Source organism: Nilaparvata lugens, chromosome 2, assembly GCF_014356525.2.
Source record: "Nilaparvata lugens isolate BPH chromosome 2, ASM1435652v1, whole genome shotgun sequence".
NCBI lineage: Eukaryota > Metazoa > Arthropoda > Insecta > Hemiptera > Delphacidae > Nilaparvata > Nilaparvata lugens.
The window spans coordinates 5164818-5186278 of record NC_052505.1 but is presented as its reverse complement, the minus strand read 5'-3'; the positions used below and the strand labels follow the sequence as shown (position 1 = coordinate 5186278).

Genomic DNA, 21461 nt, shown 5'->3' with positions numbered 1-21461 from the left:
TCCATTCTCTCTACATGTTTTCTCCACTGTTGTCGATTCTCGTCAACTCGTTGAGGTATAGAGATCAGGACATACACAAGTAGCGCCCAGCGGTCAAATGGGAGTGATACATGGCTCCGATACACACGTACACTGTTTACGTCGTGACGTCATCACTGCCAGTCACATTATTTGTCTGTCTCACTCTCTCTCTCTCTCTCTCTAGAAGTGATAACGGTATATAAACTTTCCGACAACCATCTGCTTTATAACGACCATTCCTTCCTATTCGACTCCAAAAGTGTTCCATTGATTTATCTCAACTTGTGACGAATTTTGAAATCATGAATACATCGAATTTTCAGCTCTGACAGTATGTTGAAAAGGTTGACGACCGGGAATCCCCCGGTTTGTCAAAACCACACCACCCCATCAACTTTTTAATATTAGCACAATACTGACTCTTTCAGGCTGTCACCATGGGTGAGGAAATGAAGTGTTGATATGTTTGCTACGCTGAGTGACAGAGGTTCAAAGTTATAAGTGTTTGAAGGTTTTAAGTAATCAAAAAATATATCTTCATCCATCACCCACATTGTCTTTGTCATTAAAACAAAATTCAGAAATGAAAAGTTAAAATTGAATAAAAAGACTAAGAAATTGTCAAAAACCACTGATTTATTGATAATTAGAAAGACCGGTTTCGGTTATTACACCATTGTCAATCTCTGATAAACTAAAACTAAATAGAATTCTGCTGCTCTTGTATTTAGTATTAGTTTATCAGAGATTGACAATGGTGTAATAACCGAAACCGGTCTTTCTAATTATCAATAAACCATTGTTTTTTTGACAATTTCTTAGTCTTTTTCATTCAATATGAATAATTATCACAATATCAACTACACAAAAAAGAAAAGTTAAAACATTAGAATGAATGATTGAGACGATGAGTTTGTTGGAACCAATTTTACAGAGATTATTCATTCAAGGTGACTGTATCTAAATGAATGATTGTTCGTACAATCATGGTTCCAGCCCAATCTTTCAATATCAACTAAAATGGAATTATAGGATAGAAATGTGTAGGCTAATCAAGTAGGCTAATACGTTGTCATAATACAACGTATTGTTATTGTAGTGTTTTGCTTGAAGCATCCTTAGGATACTGTAGTGAATTTGAATTTCACACCTTCAGTCGGGGTACGTAATGTCGGCTGCTAGTGAGAGCAAAATGGCATCACTCGTGATGACGTCACGGACGTTCACTTTGTTACGTTCAATCTGTGAGTGCCCAAACACATTCTGACCGCTGGGCGCTAGTTGCAGATTCTCAGAGATCACATTGAGCTCTCTACGGATATCCATATTATAAAGCCTGTCCTCTCTGGTGCATCCCTTCACTGACCTTCAAAATCTCATTTCGATTGTGAGCATAAATTTCATTGATCACAGATTTGAGCATAATACCTGGACTACTAAGATTATTCTGATTTCTGTAATGCATCTATAGTGATGTCTCCGTTATAATGGTAGTATTTGATTAGCATTGGTATTGCTATCCTTGTCAATCCTTTAGCCAGGTTCACAAATTTGTCACGAAACTACTATAAGAACGAATGAAATGAATATTTAGAAATGAACGAAATAGAATATACATTGAGACATAGAAATATTATAGAACCCAGAGATATAATAATGCCTATGGTAAAAGAGCTCCAGAATTCAGAATACCATTTCTGTTAAATTCATTGCCATTAGAGTTGACAATGTTACAGAATAAAAATGAGATTCAAACAAAACTCAAAGTGCACATCATAAGGATAAATCATTTTGATTAGTTTCAGGAAATGAGTGTTGTGTTTATTCGAGTTTATTATGTATTTTTTATTAACTATTTATTATATTTTTTGAGTTTAAAATAATTTTAACTTCACAATGAAGATATATTATGATTCAATAAATATTTGTGTTCATAGTGAATAACATTAGGTAATATCCCAGAGCTTACCAAGCAAAGTCTTTTTCTATGAGTCTTATTTTGTAAGTTAAGTTATGCTGCAATGGACAAAACAGAACATTCAGTTACAAAAAATGAAAAAATATAATCAGGTAAATTAGGTGAGAAATATAACTATTGTTATTGATTGTTTTTATTTTATGTAAAGATTATTTTTATATATCCCTTAAATAGCTTACAACTAGAGGGATACTATCGCACTATTGTAATACTCAAATAAATGAATCATCCGACAAGACAGATTGCGCTATCCATTTCAAGCTTCACAACGTTGCCAGATTGTCTATAACAGTGTAGAACAATGTAGAAATAATAAAATTGATCTAAAATATTCAATCTTAAACATGAAAATCTAGTATTTTAACAATGAAAATTATATTTTCTTGACAAATAAAATATAGTTGATTATTTTGAACAAGAAATAACAGTTGATGCATCAGATGTACATGTTTCAGCTATCCTCAATAAAAGGTAGTGGCAAAGCCAAGAATCGGTAATGCTGTTCTCCTATAGTGAGGTCCACGTTATAATGGCAGTGGAGAAATATAAGAGAACAACGTTGTGGATCCTCTCTGTCTTGCAAATGCCTTCTAGGAAGGTAACTGGTACCGGTTCATTGATGTAATAACTGTTCATTTGATGTTATGTTGTAATAACTGTTGTAATAACTGTTCATTGATGTTATCAACTATTCATTCTCGTTTAAAATAATCAATTTCATTTTATAAGGCAAGAAATTATATTTTCCAAAGATTTCATAAACAAGATTATAGTATATTTCGCACCTTGGGCCGAAAATGAGACTTTTCCGGCTCGAAATCGGTTTACAAGTCCGAGGCCGTAGGTCGAGGACTAGAAAAGATTGAGAGCCGGAAAAACATTTTTGCCCGTGGTGCGAATGCTATTTTTCTCCACACAGAAGAATAAACAAAATTTATATATATATGAGAATAATTGTTTATTAAGCACTTCCGAAAGCAAAAGTGGAAGGTCATAGCTCTAGCAAATCTGATGTAATCTGAATATCAGGAATTTGTCCAAGTATTTTTTTTTTTATTCTGATTTGTCTAAATAACCTAAAAGATTATCTTTAATTATGTGGGAGGTTGAGTTTATACATTTTCATTCTTTCAAATGACAATAAGATGATATAATTATGAATGTTTTGATTCTTGAATAATAAACAGATATAATGAAACGTTTTTCGATCAGCTGTTTTAGCACACTCATCTCTAAGCTCCGCCCTGGCTTGGAATATCTATCCAAAAACCCAATACATCAATTCTCAATGCTAGAGACCATTTCTCTTTCACCTTTCTTAGTTCCATGTTAGCGGCCGGAAAAGGTACTCTTTCCGGCCTCAGCCGGAAAGAAACCTGTTTCTCACGTCAGACGAGAGTCGTCTGCAAACAATGTCTTTCAGATCTATGTAGGGACTGGAAAACAGCTGCTTTCTGTGCAGTGTGGCGATAAATATTTAATTTAAATTATTAAAAATGATCTGGCAACAGAGCAAGGCGAGAAAGAGATAGCGCTATCCGCTTTGTTGTATGATAGACAAGGATAGCAATACAATTGCTTATCAAACACTGAAATTACAACGTGCACCTCACTATATTCACCACCACTACCATTATAACGAGGAACTCACTATCATCAACTATGCAAAGTTGAGTAAAGTGGAGCACACTGATGACTAGATTGAAGCTGAGTAAATATGCAACGTAGTTGACAAGTTCTAATCACCCACTCAAATTATTAGACAGTGTTCAACTGGCGTGAAGATGACTGGCGTGTTCAACTGCTCCGGTGAGAGTGTCAAAACTTGATTCATCTGAATTCTAGTTCTGTTCCAGTAGTTTAAGGAAAACGCATTAGACAAGGTTTGATCAAGAAACATTTGAGAGAGCATTCCTTCTTGGATCCACTTGAGATCAAAATACGGAGACCAAGTAGCTTCTTGGAAGGAAACTCCCTGAAGGGAATCAGTCCTCCAATCCCACTTCAGATCATGAGCAATTCAGAGTTGTTGACACACACTGTCTCTCTCTCACTTCACGACTTTATTGTCTCTGTTTATCTACAGTATCTCAATTCCGTCATTGATTGATTGACAGATTGATACAATAAGTACACCTCCAAAATGATAAGGAGAGAAAAAATAAGGTAACCTAATCAGTCCTCTGAATCCCTCTTCACTTCATGAGCAATTCAGAGTTGTTGACACACACTGTCTCTCTCTCACTTGCCTCTATTATTGTCTCTGTCTCTCTGAACTGTGTCAATTCCATGATTGATTGATTGACAGATTCATACAATAAGTACATCATCAAAATGATAAGGAGAGAAAAAATAAGGTAACCTAATCAGTCCTCTGAATCCCTCTTCACTTCATGAGCAATTCAGAGTTGTTGACACACACTGTCTCTCTCACTTGCCTCTATTATTTTCTCTGTCTCTCTAAACTGTGTCAATTCCATAATTGATTGATTGACAGATTCATACAATAAGTACATCATCAAAATGATAAGGAGAGAAAAAATAAAGTAACCTTGTGCTATTCCTCTCCCAAATTTATATAAGGCTACTTATACATAGTCCAAAATAGGTTGTCTTGTAGTTGTTCACTTCACAAAATTTTTAGCCAATCAAAATATTCAATATCCAATTCAGTTCTTTCTAATATTATCAATATCAATGCTTCAAATGTTTAAGGGTGTGCAAAGGCTAAAAATAAACATTCTACTCGTTATATTGATGTGACAACGTCTTATAAATTGGTTTGCCGGGAGTCACTTCAAGAAACTGCGTTACGTTCCCACGTTATGCGCTCACAATGAGAGCGAGTGAGAGCGTTCGTTTCGGTTCACGGTCGTCTGGAAAGAGCACGAATAGGAGCAGTTGCGAGCAACGCAGCATTCCGAAGGCATTCACCTGGAGAGAGAGTGAAACGGAGCAGACAACCTGCGCAGGCGCCGAAAGCAATCTCCTGCGACTGCGCCACTAATTCAAAATGTCAAGTCAATGGTTGTCTCTCTCGCTCTTAGGTGGGCGCGGGCTAACCATGCCCGAGTGGAAGGGACGCGTGCCTCTCACTCACTCTCATTGTGAGTTATTATTTCATCCTTCTTCCTACTATACGAATGAATATTCACATTAAAATTATTTTACCACTCAAAGTCGTTGTCACGTAAAACTTTCGCCCGTATACCGACTTTACAGGCAACCATGTTTTTTTCAAAGTTTTTTGATTTGTATGTCATTAAGCTATCAAAATGAGAAAGTTTTCTCAGGAGAACAATTTTTTTCCGATCATTACTTTTTGAGATATGAGCGCCTGAAGTTTGAATTTTTGGGACAGAACATTTCAAACTCGGTAAGATATAAATGCATGAGATTCATAGGATGGATTCTTCATGGTATTGTTGATCTAGTAAAACAAAAATTTTCTAAAAATATCCATTTTTAAGATAGTTATTCAATTTACTAAAAATAACCAAAAATAGCTTTTTGTTGAGTTATTTTTGGTAAATTCAATAACTATCTCAAAAATTTATATTTTCAGAAAATTTTCGTTTTACTAGATCAACAATACCATGAAGAATCCATCCTATGAATCTCATGGATTTATATCTTACCGAATTTGAAATGTTTTGTCCTAAAAATTCAAACTTTAGGCGCTCATATCTCAAAAAGTAATGATCGGAAAAAAATGTTTCCTGAGAAAACTTTTTCATTTTGATAGCTTAATGATATACAAATCGAAAAACTTCGAAAAATATCACGAGTAGAAACTTTATTTTAGCCTTTGCACACCCTTAAGAGAATAATCCACTCAAATTCAAATTTTATTGAATCCAATGCACAATATTCACAAATTATGAGAAAAAATCATACAGCTTAACAATATTAAAGTAATAAGTTGATAATTATGAGGTACATAATAGTCTAATTTATTAGACAATAACTTCAGACAAGAATTCGAACATGCTAAACCAGGACTAATTTGTGAATTCGGATAGAAAAATGCTGCTGAGAGTACAAAACTCCACGTCTGCGAGCAGAACTACAGTTTAAGCTTGTATTTCCCGTTACAATTTCATCAGCAATCATCTCAATCGGTTGCACAAATAACTGTTCAATCTTAACCATGATTAACTGCACGAAAATCAATCAGATATTCAATTCAAAAACGTCTTCTCTGATTGGTTCTTGTGGCATTTAATGGTGATCAAAATCTATCAGGCTTCTGTGTAACAGGGTTATAACTTGATTGATATCAGTTATGATTAATTGTTATTGATATCATTGATAAAATGATTGGATCAGTCCGATTCCATATTGATATGAGTAATCTGTCATGTTTGTCAGGTGTTTCCAGTTTTCAATCATGACTATTCATTTGAAAATATTGATGTTTCCAATAGTTTTTCGAGGATTTGAATCCACGGCAAGGAAAGTTGATTGAGTGCGCCACACCAGATTATTGTAATTTCGTATTTTTATAACTATCTGACTACTAATATTATTAGTTTCAACTGTCTACTAACTTTAATCAGTTTGAATTTTCTCATTCAATAGGCCCCATGTGTTCGAATTTTGTTGCAACGCACACAGAGATCCGTCTTTCTGCCTTATGTCTGCCCAAATCTGCATGCAGACGTTTGATTATTTCTCCGTCTCTCTGCATACGTCTTTCTGTTTTTGTTTCTGCTCGCCTCTGCTCATCAGGAATTTCGCCCTCACTTTATTTATTACTCAACCAAAGAATGAATCATAATCTCCCTGCAAATCAAACGTTTTTTATATGAATTCGTACTAGAAACAAAGGACTAATTATGTTGTAACAAAGAGGATATTTGCTCATGGCCCTTCTTATCTTCTACATGATCATCAGTCGAAGAGTCTGCCTTGCGAACGATAATTGCATCTCTTCCAAGGCCATAGTATTCCAGTAGTTGTGTAGAGGAATAATCCAATTCCAAATAACGATACTGACCACCAATTATCTCGATATTTTGAGCGAGAAATGAAGTTGTATAGTAGGCCTACTCTAAATCTCTTACTCTAATCATAGACAGTGAGTCATTATTGAATTCAGTTGGCATAATATGATTTGAAATCAGTTCAACTAATAATACAAGATTCAAGCTTGAAATTGAACTGACCTTCGGGTGCATTCTGATAGCCATTAAGTAGCGGAGATCTCACAGGAAAAGAATCAAGGTCAAGGAGCTTGATCAAATGTATACAAATTAGTTACTATAGAAATAGTATTGTTTCATTCGATTTAATAGGTCCAATAAAATAATGAGTTTGTTAAAATAATGAGCGAGTGAGCAACTCATGTTTTAGTTGATCCTTCATTCCCAATCTATGCCCATACTGCTCTATTAAACCCCATATTATTATTTGGAGTTTAAATACTGTTATTTGAATGAATCTTCTGTGTTACGAATATCAAAATTATAAAGCTCTATCTATTTGGCTGTTCATATTATAATACATTGAGAATGAATTGTAACGTTTAGGAATGAAAGTGTAAAAGTAGAAGTGAGTGAGTGAGTCAGTCAGTCAGTCAGTGAGTGAGTGCCATTTCGCTTTTATATATATAGATGTTGCGCATTTACAGCGAAACGCAGCAATAGATTTTCATGAAATTTGACAGGTATGTCCCTTTTTGAATTTCGCGTATGCATTATTAAAATTTTACATTTCAAGGATAATATAAAAGGAAAAAGGAGCCTCCTTCATACGCCAATATTACCGTAAAAATCAGACTATAGAATTATTCATCATATATCAGCTGTCTAGTGGACTATAATACTACCATAGCCACCTCTAATACAAGGCCCCGGCCTACGATATTTCAACGTCGCAATGTAGTCCTAGAATCTAATACATGATTGGTGGAAGAGATTTAAAAAAATACTAGCTGATCTTTTTCACCAATCATGTATTAGATTCTAGGCCTACACTGCGACGTTGCAATATCGTAGGCCGGGGCCTTGTATTAGAGGTGGCTATGATACTACCCGTTCAAAAACATCGAACATCTTGAAAATGTATCTTTCCATCAACATTAGTAGACATTTGTCTACTAACTTTGTCTTTCCATAAGCTGAGGCCATGATTCCAGTTTGGAGTTATTGATAGAAAACATTTTTATTTTTTAATCTGATGATTAAAATTGCAACAAATATTATTAAAAGGAAATTGATTTATAAAATCATGAAAAGTGAGAAATGAAGTTTGTAGGTAATCAGCATTATGGTAGATTATTTTGTTAATTTCATCACACCGATTTTTCGCCAAAACGACAACACAGAATGTTCTCTGATGGGTTGATTGGCGATTGGGTTGGCGTATCGACGGCAGCCTGACCTGATAACAGCGCTCACACTCACATTCCGGGACGACACGTCACGGTACGAAAGCTCAATGTTTATTCAGAATTTTTTTCTAGACATTTTTGTTGATAAATTATTTATCAATTTTTGAGAAAACATAACAACAGGTCAATGTAACTTACTGAGCGCGAGGTCTACTGTTCACAGAACTACTAGTTAAATAAGACAAAGACAACTGACTAAATAATAGACGCAACTGGTGCAGCTATTTAAATAGAATGCCACCTGGAAAAACGCCACTTGAAGTTCAGAACTATAGACCTACTAGAAAAAGAGATGTAGGGAGGCCAAGAAAGATATGGGTACCGGAACAGGTACATTAATAAACCTAATCCTTGAAATAATAATGAAGACAGATGACTAAAGCCCGGTTGCACAAAAGAATGTTAAAATTCAATCATGATTAAATTCACGAGAATCTACCAAAGAAAGCTTTCATGAACAGTTAAGGCTTCTCTGATTGGTTCTCGTGAAATTGATCACGATTAAAATTTGACCGGTTTCTGTGCAACCGGCACTAAATGAGAATAACATTGGAAGTCGAAAAATAATAAGGCAAATCTTGTGCTAATCTTCTCCCAAATTCACAATCCCATAGAAGTTTTATTGCGATCTGCCTATCAGAGAAAATCTGATGAAACCATGATGGCAGGAGATTCTAAATCCAATTCATGGTATTAGTCGGAGCATTAGGGAGAAAAAGCTTTTCAATTTCGTGAAGACCCAGCCTTTTTGAGGAAACTTGCTACCCTGGTGATTATATTGATTCTATCAGCATGATAAGAATAATAAGTCGAATTGAAAGCATGAGTTGAGGCACGGAAACGCATTTGGACAGAAAAACGAGCATTCAGCGTGTGATTGCCCCCCTGAGACAGCAGAACTGTACGATAAAGCAAGAAAGCAACTGGCTTCAATCCAACGTCTCCCTATTTTTCATTGAGTCAGCATCCACAATCACGATCCATCCGAATAGCCTTCTGAATTCTATTGGCTCATCGCACACACCTATGAAGAAAAGTCAATTTTTATAGAGAAAAGGTTTTACTTATCAAAGTCGAATGAGCAATGTTGAGGCTATCAAATGAACAAAGAATCAATGATGAATGGAGAAGTACATTTTTTCTAGAGAAAAGATTTCACCTATCGAAATCAAATGAACCACAATTTGCTATAGGTAACGTATTGCATGCTCTATCATTAAAGTATGAATGTTTGTATCAAGTAGAGTGATACAAAGTGTGGTCGTGGAGTGAGATAAATATTTAATGGGGAGAATCATTTTATTTTCCATAATATAGAGGTGGAATACGGACAATCTTCTAGAATTTATTCAGAAGGATTGCGTCAAGAAACTGTGGAAATATTACACGGATCAAGGAATGAATCCGTGATTACAATCTAAATAAACATGAAGGAGAAATCAAATAGGTTCTTTAATGACAAAGACAGTAGAAATTGAGTATTCATTGATCCAAAGCAATTGATTCAAAATACGTCTGTGTGCATTTCTTGTCTATTACTAGCGGGCAGAATCTCTTCTCTTTACAGTTCATCTAGGACGCTTCCCCTCCTCTAGTACCGGGAAATTAACCGATAAAAAGCAGGCAGGCAAGTTTGTCTCACTCATACTCCAACTCTCATTAATTGAATTTTATAACTTCCTCAGCTACTTACCAAATTATAAGAAAAGCGAAAAAGTCCTTAAAATTTCAATTCTGTAGAAAAACTATCAATCCTTTCTATTATACAAACTCATGGATTACACGATGATTTTGGAATGTACATAACTTTCAGAATAGTTTGAGAAAAATGTGGTCTCAATCGAAGATTATTTTCATTCAGGAGTTACGATGGAACTTCAAGTTACACGCAGATTTATATGGGCTCTGAACTATCAATGAGCAGAGATTTTCATTGTGAACAATCGGGAGAAAAACATTGAATTCTTACAAGAAGAAATATATTTTGGGAATGAACTGACCAAATAATTTGATAAAATTTCAGGAACAATAATCTCCTACGAGATAATAATTTCCTGTGGTTTTATTTTAGCGTTTCTGGGGTGCTCATACCATTCAAGTTTCAAACTTCTTTGATATTATACAATTCAAGTTTCAAACCTTTTTGATATTATTCCTCCATTTTTTATTGTCTATTTTTCTTCGCTGCTCTATTTGAGGTTAAATTATTTTGTAGTATTATAATTATAATTTGAAATTCATATTAATTTTCAAGTGATTCATTTCATTGTTATTGGCTGTTTATTCTCTGCTGTGAAGCAGCTGTTTTTTCGAATCCTATCGCTGACAACATAACTTGCATGACGAGCATGTGTGCACACACATGTTCAACACACTTGTCCTATCGTTAGTGGCCACCATTAGAGTTCATCTGGGAAACTAGAAGAAGCCTCCACCCTTTCGAAATTTAGCGATAAAAAAGTCAGGCAGGCAAACTTCTCTCGCTCATACTCCAACTTCAAGTAACTGAATTCATTGATCTGTAGATTTACTTAAGCGTTTCTAGGAAGCTCATATACTATTCAAGTTTCTATACTAGTAGTTCTATGAACACTAGACCTCACGCAGTTTTCTCATCCGAAAGTATCTAATGTCACCTGTTCTAGTTGATTCAGTTGAATCATAATTTACTCTTGAAAACTGAAATCTGTTCTCTCCAAGATCAAAAACTCACTTAATGTTAATAAACTCAGTTCACGTTTGAATTTGTATCCCATATGATAATTTATCCAGGTCCGTGATAATCTTTCCATCTGATAAAAATATTTTTCAACTATTTTAAAATTAATTTTTTTCAATCAAGAATATTTTAATTTCTTCAACATAGCTGAAGTTAGTTCATTTAATCATTTTTAATTTTATTTTCAATCGCCTATTAAATTTGTTTTTCAAATGTGAGAATATTGATACTGAATGGCACACATCATAAAAAATATTGAAACCCTACCTCATAGTTATAGACACGGCCAGACATCTGTGTAATGCATGCAATGGATAATCCACTTGTCAGCTGATTGATTACCTTGTCAGTCTGATTGATCCTATCTTGAAAATAGATTATATTTATGTATGGAGGAATTCCTGTTCTTTTCATATTTTCCTTAAAATGCAAAATTTCAAAAAACCATCGACGCGCAGTTGAAAAAGGAATATTCCTGCCAAATCCCATCGAATTCTGTCAACGCATTTGGCCGTAATCGCGTTACATGCAGACAAAAGAAAATCTGAGTTAAAACATAGACCTCACTACGTTCAGTCAATTATTCTGCACAATGATTCCCCAACATCAAAACACAAAAACAAACTGGAAGTTCATAAAGCTTTTTCAACAGTAGTTGCTCGGTACAGGACTTGGTGCACTTTATTTAGAATTTTTCTCGTCAAAACTATCTTAAGACTATTGGGACTGTGACTGGTGTTTTTTATCAGAAAAGCACAAGGATTGGTTGGTTATAGAGCTCGGTTCAAATCTGCTTTGAATGCAGAACAAGTCTCCTCTTATCTTCCCCAAACAAACTCTGGGCTTACACTAAAGTCACTTTTCCTTCACCCTTTCTCATTCGTCCTCTCTCTCCCTCACCCACTCTCCCACTCACTCTTTCTTTCTTTCAATCTTTATCCCTCTCTCACTCTCTCTCAACCTGTTACTCCTCTCTCCATCTACCTTTCTTTCTATCACTCTTCAACGCTCTCTCATTCTCTCTCAACTTTTATTCCACACGGATATATACAAACGCCATCTCTATCTTGGATTTCAACCTATATAGACTAAGAAAGGATCTATACAGTGACTTAACCTCGATACTTCTTCCCTCTTGAGCGGAGAAGGAAGGCTATCTTATGGCCAATACATTCGAACGTTCACGATTAAGATTCAAGAGTATTCACTCTGGTAAGTGGGTCAACTTGAATCCTTTTCCCTCATTTAATCTCGGAAGCGACTCAATTCAACTACTCTCGTGAAATTGAACATTGCATTGATAATCATTCTGAATTATTGATCCTATTCTAGAGGGAAATTCTGAGATTTTGAGACTAGTTCCAAGAATGTAGAAGAAAAAAGAGGGATAATAATTCATACACACTAAAAATGACTTCAACTAAATTCAATATTGAATAAGCGTTCTTAGGGTCGGTTTCCGAACTCGGGACTTAGCTAAGTTCTAGACTTTGAACAGCTGGAGTCGGAAGATTTGCTTTCCGAAACGGGGCGTAGTCGAAGTTTTTATGATAATCTTTATTCTCTCATTTCTATAATTATTGGAAACGTTTTTTCTCAACGAAATGAAGCATTAATAAAAAATTCAAAATAGCTGAAGCTACACACTATTTTCTCTCTATTTCATGTTTTTTCAATTTTTTAGTTTTTCGAAATTCAATTTTAACGTGGACTGCGACTACGCCCACTACCTCCGTAAACAAAGCCGTAGTGCATTCGTGTGACGTCAGCACAGGTAGGAGCCCTACCTTCACCAATAAAAATTATTTAATTTCAGCTGATCTATACCAGCTAGTGTTTTTATTGGGGTAGGAGCCCTACCTGTGCTGATGTCACACGAATACGCTACGGTTTGTTTACGGAGGTAGTGGTAACTCGCGGTGAAGATCGATGCCTCTAAACTGCTGTGCAATAGTGAAAATAATTATTTGGAGTCATTCATATCCTATAATATTCAACGGATCTCGAAAACAGCTCTAACGATTTTCAGGAAGTTTGGAACATAGTAGGTTTATGATATAAAAATTCGTTTGCACTAGGTCTCATCCTTGGGAAAACTCGCTGAACGGCATTAAAAGGGTAATTTATCCTTGGCTAAAACAGCTGTGGATGGTAAAAAAGTGAGTGAGCGAGTGAGTATGTGAAAAATCAAAATATCGCATCCTCGAAATTCTTAAGATGTCATATAGCCAGGTGTGAAATATAAACACGATCATCTTAGAGAATTGTGTTCTATTTATCAATAAAATATCTAGGCACAGAGCTTCCCTCGTTATTTTTATTTATTGATAAATAAATAATGTTTATATCATAACCTACTATGTTCCAAATTTCGTGGAAATCGTTAGTGCCGTTTTCGAGATCCGTTGAACATAAATAACCAGGTATAAATATAAATGGATTACCATATATAAAAATACAAAAATGCTCGCTTAATATTATAGGATAACTCTGATTAATACAGAGAATATCAATGTACCTAAAATACCTAGAATTTATCATGGTACTTAGGAGAATGTGATGCTAATGATATCCATGTTACATTTTTCAGATTTTCCTCCTTGTTGTGTTCACATTACAAACGCATTCTGAACGAGACCCGAACTGGGCAAGAGGGGGGCCATGGGGTCCCCCCGCCCCCGGCAACATGTACTGGGACTCCAAAAACACCCTGGGCAATGACCGAGGAGGAGGAGGAGGTGGAGGAGGAGGAGGTGGAGCAGTGGGAGGAGGACTGATAGGGGTGGTAGATGGACACGGAGGAGGAGGAGGAGGAGGCTGGGATGAACAGGGGGGTCAGGGGGGCCCTGGCTGTAGTCGGTGTACAGTTCTTCACGACGCTGGAGCGCCTAATCTTTCCGATGGTAACAAATATTTTCATTAAAATGTATAAACGTTTCCAGTATAAGTTGATTTTTAAAAAACACTCCACTAGAATGGGCTACTTTCACAAATTAAAAAAAAAACAATATAGAAACTTAAAGTACCCTTTATTATTTAAAATATTACAACTAGTTTCGTGAAATTGAACATTGCATTGATAATCATTCTGAATTATTGGTCCTATTCTAGAGGGAAATTCTGAGATTTTGAGACTAGTTCCAAGAATGTAGAAGAAAAAAGAGGAATAATAATTCATACACACTAAAAATGACCAACTAAATTCAATATTGAATAAGCGTTTTTAGGGTCGGTTTCCGAACTCGGGACTTAGCTAAGTTCTAGACTTTGAACAGCTGGAGTCGGATGATTGGCTTTCCGAAACGGGGCGTAGTCGAAGTTTTTATGATAATCTTTATTCTCTCATTTCTATAATTATTGGAAACGTTTTTTCTCAACGAATTGAAGCATTAATAAATAATTCAAAATAGCTGAAGCTACACACTATTTTCTCTCTATTTCATGTTTTTTCATTTTTTTAGTTTTTCGAAATTCAATTTTACGTGGACTGCGACTACGCCCACTACCTCCGTAAACAAAGCCGTGTAGTGCATTCGTGTGACGTCAGCACAGGTAGGGCTCTTTCACCAATAAAAATTCTTCGATTTCAGCTGATCTATACCAGCTAGTGTTTTTATTGGGGTAGGAGCCCTACCTGTGCTGACGTCACACGAATACGCTACGGTTTGTTTACGGAGGTAGTGGTAACTCGCGGTGAAGATCGATGCCTCTAAACTGCTGTGCAATAGTGAAAATAATTATTTGGAGTCATTCATATCCTATAATATTCAACGGATCTCGAAAACAGCTCTAACGATTTTCAGGAAGTTTGGAACATAGTAGGTTTATGATATAAAAATTCGTTTGCACTAGGTCTCATCCTTGGGAAAACTCGCTGAACGGCATTAAAAGGGTAATTTATCCTTGGCTAAAACAGCTGTGGATGGTAAAAAAGTGAGTGAGCGAGTGAGTATGTGAAAAATCAAAATATCGCATCCTCGAAATTCTTAAGATGTCATATAGCCAGGTGTGAAATATAAACACGATCATCTTAGAGAATTGTGTTCTATTTATCAATAAAATATCTAGGCACAGAGCTTCCCTCGTTATTTTTATTTATTGATAAATAAATAATGTTTATATCATAAACCTACTATGTTCCAAATTTCGTGGAAATCGTTAGTGCCGTTTTCGAGATCCGTTGAACATAAATAACCAGGTATAAATATAAATGGATTACCATATATAAAAATACAAAAATTGCTCGCTTAATATTATAGGATAACTCTGATTAATACAGAGAATATCAATGTACCTAAAATACCTAGAATGTATCATGGTAGTTTGGAAAATATGATGCTAATGATATCCATGTTACATTTTTGCAGATATTCCTCCTTGTTGTGTTCACATTACAAACGCATTCTGAACGAGACCCGAACTGGGCAAGAGGGGGGCCATGGGGTCCCCCCGCCCCCGGCAACATGTACTGGGACTCCAAAAACACCCTGGGCAATGACCGAGGAGGAGGAGGAGGCGATGGAGGAGGAGGAGGTGGAGCAGTGGGAGGAGGACTGATAGGGGTGGTAGATGGACACGGTGGAGGAGGAGGAGGCTGGGATGAACAGGGGGGTCAGGGGGGCCCTGGCTGTAGTCGGTGTACAGTTCTTCACGACGCTGGAGCGCCTAATCTTTCCGATGGTAACAAATATTTTCATTAAAATGTATAAACGTTTTCAGTATTAGTTAATTTAAAAAAAACACTCCACTAGAATGGGCTACTTTCACAAATTAAAAAAAAAAACAATATAGAAACTTAAAGTACCCTTTATTATTTAAAATATTACAACTAGTTTCGACCCTAACTTGAGTCATTTTCAAGTTGAAATATCAACTATCCTTTATTAATAATACAAAAACTAGTTTCGACCCTAACTTAGGTCATTTTCTAGTTGAAATATCAACTATCCTTTATTAATATTACAACAACTAGTTTCGACCCAAACTAAGGTCATTTTCAAGTTGAAATATCAACTATCCTTTATTAATATTACAAAAACTAGTTTCGACCCTAACTTAGGTCATTTTCAAGTTGAAATATCAACTATCCTTTATTTATTAACGTGAAATTCTAACCTCATCTTGGACTGTGTCACCTACAAATTTGGAAGAAAAATAGCACAAGGACTACCTTATTATTTTATCTACCAATGTTATTACATTAGTCATTTTGTATTGCAAATAAATGAAATAAATTAATTAATAAAATAAATAATACAAAAACTAGTCTCGACCCTAACTTAGGTCATTTTCAAGTTGAAATGTCAACTACCCTTTATTAATATTACAACAACTAGTTTCGACCCTAACTTAAGTCATTTTCAAGTTGAAATGTCAACTACTATCCTTTATTAGTATTACAAAAACTAGTTTCAACCCTAACTTAAGTCATTTTCAAGTTGAAATATCAACTATCCTTTAATAATAATACAAAAACTAGTCTCGACCCTAACTTAGGTCATTTTCAAGTTGAAATGTCAACTACCCTTTATTAATATTACAACAACTAGTTTCGACCCTAACTTAAGTCATTTTCAAGTTGAAATGTCAACTACTATCCTTTATTAGTAATACAAAAACTAGTTTCAACCCTAACTTAAGTCATTTTCAAGTTGAAATATCAACTATCCTTTATTAATAATACAAAAACTAGTCTCGACCCTAACTTAGGTCATTTTCAAGTTGAAATATCAACTATCCTTCATTGATGTTACAACAACTAGATTCGACCCCAACTTAGGTCATTTTCAAGTTGAAATATCAACTATCCTTCATTGATATTACAACAACTAGTTTCGACTCCAACTTAGGTCATTTTCAAGTTGAAATATCAACTATCCTTCATTGATATTACAACAACTAGTTTCGACCCTAACTTAGGTCATTTTTGAGTGACATTTCTACTTGAAAATGACCTAAGTTAGGGTCGAAAGTAGTTGTAATATTTGAATAGTAAAGGGTACTTTTCCATATTGTTTTTTATTAAGTTTATTTTAGTATAATCTTCAAGGTAACATGGGAGAAATATTGTCAGTTCCACATAATTTACTTGAGAGTCTATCCAAAAAAGACTAATGATGATGCCTCAAGTGTATTGAAACTCTCTATTTTGGATTAAATGAATTATGTGGAACTGACAACATCTCTTTCATTTCACCCTAACATGGAAGATTTCACAACATCTCAGTTCATGGTGTAAAATCTCATACTTCCCCCGCATGTTGATCATGAGCTGCGTTTACACCAAAGTTTACAACAAAATGTTTATTTCTCCGTCCATATAGATTCTGTTAGATTGAACATAACTTATCACACACATGATGAACATATGTGTTTGTCAAGTTCCGTTCAATCTAATGGAATCTATAAGGAAGGAAAAGTAAACATTTTGTTAATAACTTTTGTGTAAACGCAGCTTTACTGGTGATTGGGATAAATCAGTGATAATTTATATTAATAATATAATATAATACTTCAGTTTTTATTTATTTATAAGATCAAATGATTAGAGCAAGAAGCAACTAGTGATTAATGGAAAGTCACTTTGATTTTAAATGAAATGATGATACCCATCCATTCCAAACTGACATTAACTGCTTGTTAATCAAAACTTTCAAATCATAATAAATTGATGACTCTTTATTTTTTAATCAAGTGTATTCTCTCAAAATATTGAGAGTAAACCAAGTGTTTGGAGTAAACTAGAGTAAAGTATTTTAAGATTAAGTGTAAGTCTTTATCAATTATTGTGAATTTTTTTCTATTAATACAATCATGTCATAGGATATCTAGAATAGCATTGATAATCATTAAAATTATGATTACATTATACATTATAATTATCATGAATAAATTTTTATTTACCTAAAAAAACTAAAACTACTACATCAATTACATAAAATATTGGATAAATTACAATAAAATACAATAGTTAGTTACAAAAAAATTCTTATAATGTGTACTCTACATTTTTAGTTTTTTTCTGTGTGGAAATTGACCTCCACTATGGCGTACCATGTTCTAGAGTAGGTTTTGTTTGTTTTCTTGTGCGGATTATTAATGATTCATTTGAACAGGAGGATTTGGAAACAGTGCGGCGGGTCCACCAGGGGGTCCCCCGGGGGGCGGGGGGCCTTCCAGCATCCCCCAGTACCCCCCCGGCTACAGGGGCAACGGCTACGACAATTTCAGCCCCGAGTGGAAGTTGCGCGAAGTCTTACAACAGCAGGGGGCAGGCACGGCTCCCCTCACACAGGTCTGTAACGTACTATACCTTAGACAAAAGATAAGAAAATATCCCATGGTCAGTAGGAATGATTCAGTTTGGAAGTTTTGTATCAAATTATAGCGTTATGTATCAAGTTGAGATGATACTGTATCATCTTGTGTTGATACTGTATCATTTTGTGATGATACTGTATCATTTATGGTGAAACCATAGAGAATATAATATAGCATAAGAAGATATTCCATGGTCAGTGAAAATATTCAGTTTGGATGTTTTGTATAAAATTATGTATCAAATTGAGATGATACTGTATCATATTGTGTTGATACTGTATCATTTTGTGATGATACTGTATCATTTATGGTGAAACCATAGAGAATATAATAGCATAAGAAGATAATATCTTCCTATGCTATATATTGGATATTATCCAATGTTCAGTAGGAATGATTCAGTTTGGAAGTTTTGTATAAAACTATGTATCAAATTGAGATGATACTGTATCATCTTGTGTTGATACTGTATCATTTTGTGATGATACTGTATCATTTATGGTGAAACCATAGAGAAAAGATAGCACAAGAAGATATCCCATGGTCAGTAGAAATCATTCAGTTTGGAAACTTTGTATCAAATTATAGCGTTATGTATCAAGTTGAGATGATATTGTATCATATTTTGTTGATACTGTATCATTTTGTGTTGATACTGTATCATTTATGGCGAAACCATAGAAACAAGATAGCATAAGAAGATATCCCATGGTCGGCAGCAGTCATTCAGTTTGGAAATGTTGTATCAAATTATAGTGTTATGTATCATTTTGTGCTGAAACTGTATCATTTTGTGATGATACTGTATCATATATGGTGATACCATAGAGAAAACATAGCACAAGAAGATAGATATCCAATGGTCAGCAGCAATCATTCAGTTTGAAAACTTTGTATCAAATTATAGTGTTGTGTATCAAGTTGAGGTGATACTGTATCATTTCGTGATGATACTGTATCATTGATGGTAATACCATAGAGAAAATATAGCACAAGAAGATATCACATGGTCAGTAGAAATCATTCAGTTTGGAAACTTTGTATCAAATTATAGCGTTATGTATCAAGTTGAGATGATATTGTATCATATTTTGTTGATACTGTATCATTTTGTGTTGATACTGTATAATTTATGGTGAAACCATAGAGAATATAATATAGCATAAGAAGATATCTCATGGTCAGTAGAAATCAATCAGTTTGGAAATTTTGTATCAAATTATAGTGTTATGTATCATTTTGTGCTGACACTGTATCATTTTGTGATGATACTGTATCATTTATGGTAATACAATAGAAACAAGATAGCATAAGAAGATATTCCATGGTCAGCAGCAATCATTCAGTTTGGAAACTTTGTATCAAACTATAGTGTTGTGTATCAAGTTGAGGTGATACTGTATCATTTCGTGATGATACTGTATCATTGATGGTAATACCATAGAGAAACGATAGCACAATAAGATAATGCTATAGGGAGTATTATTATGTTCCAATTTTCAATGTCAACTCAAGCTGATAATCCTAATACAGTAATTCTTTTTCGTGTGACGCTGGTAGTCACTCATACTGTGCCGTTCTCACTCACCCGGCCAAAACAGTAATAAGACAGTAGTCGGCAGTTATCGGCTTGATTTGACAGAAAATCGGCTTGAAATTTGGAATATAAACTACGTATACCATGTGTTGTGTTGTGTACCAGTTGTGTTTCTTTCTTGTAAGCGAGGTTTACATTGGTCAAGCTTCCTTGATTCAAGAATTGGCGAGGAGTTGGTAATTGGTTAGCTCTTCAACAGCTATAGAGAGATTGATAATAGAAGAAGATGACACTGTAGGTGTTGAAACATGTTTGTAACTTTTTGATAAATTCATGATATTAATAGACAATATTTTAGTGTTAATCTTTAATCTTGAACTTCGAATCTTGAATCATGAATCTTGGATCATAGATCTTGTAGACTATCTTGGATTTTGAATCAATCTTCAATCTTGACCCTTTTATCTCCAATCTTTAATCTTTCGAATGTTTCATGTTGAAAGGTGGCGGCTGGCGGCTGGAAGAAGGACCACCACCTGGCGGGGGCGGGTGCCGGGGGCGGAGGCGGAAGTGGAGGCGGCACGTGGTCAGGCACCATCCGCCCCATTGAGCCCAACTACCGGAGACCCAACAGCTTTCCTTGGCCGCCTTCCTCATCGCACGGTGGTCCTTGGGGTCCTGACACAGTGCGTAATATTGTGTTGATACTGTATCATCATGTAATGATACTGTATCATTAAATGATACAGTATCATTAAATGACCATAACTTTTATGGTAATACCATAGAGAAAAGACAGCATATGAAGATATCCCTTGGTATGGGGCGTTTATGTCCCAATATCCACTGTTAATTCAAGCCGATAATCCTAGTAGTTATTTTTTGTGAAGCTATATGACGCTGGTAGTCTCTCATACTGTGCCATTCTTACACTCTCACCCGGTTTTCACTATTATAGGCAGTAGACGACAATAATCGGCTTGAGTTAACAAAAACTCGGGATGAAATTTGGAACACAATGAACGTTATCAATCACCCTTTCAGTTTATAACTACTTTCAACTTTTCAAGAGCCCTTTTCAACTGTGAATCTGTAGTGAATTTGCTCTGGGAATATGACTTGAAGAGTTGAAAACTAGTTATTCATTTATTAGGTTAGCACTAACAATACAATGATCGGAAAAGAAAAAACAGGCTATTGCCCAAAACTTCTTCAATTTCCTAATTTAGTTTCAAATTGTCCAAATATCATACATAGGTTATGTCCATTTCAATTTTCTACACCAAATCACAATCTGAGAATATAGATTAAAATGAAACAATCAATTTTATTTGGATAGATTGAAAAATAGTTATAAAATAAGTGTACTTGATAATTTTTATTTTGTTTCAATTAAGAATGTCTCTATTAGGGCCCGGCTACACAGTGAGCGACCTGCAATCCCATAGGTTTCTATATTTATATCTATGATGTGTAATAAATTATTATAGAT

General features: G+C 34.9%; 1 protein-coding gene across 1 annotated transcript in view; it reads left to right on the top strand.

Annotated features, from left to right (window-relative positions):
- The window catches only part of LOC111064330 (loricrin-like), an 82314-nt gene that overhangs the window by 43800 nt on the left and 17053 nt on the right, over nucleotides 1-21461 (top strand). The window contains exons 2-4 of the mRNA XM_039419969.1: nucleotides 15480-15792; nucleotides 18228-18406; nucleotides 20473-20655. Of these exons, the coding sequence (XP_039275903.1) occupies nucleotides 15480-15792; nucleotides 18228-18406; nucleotides 20473-20655 (675 nt within the window). The remainder of the gene's footprint in view (nucleotides 1-15479; nucleotides 15793-18227; nucleotides 18407-20472; nucleotides 20656-21461) is intronic.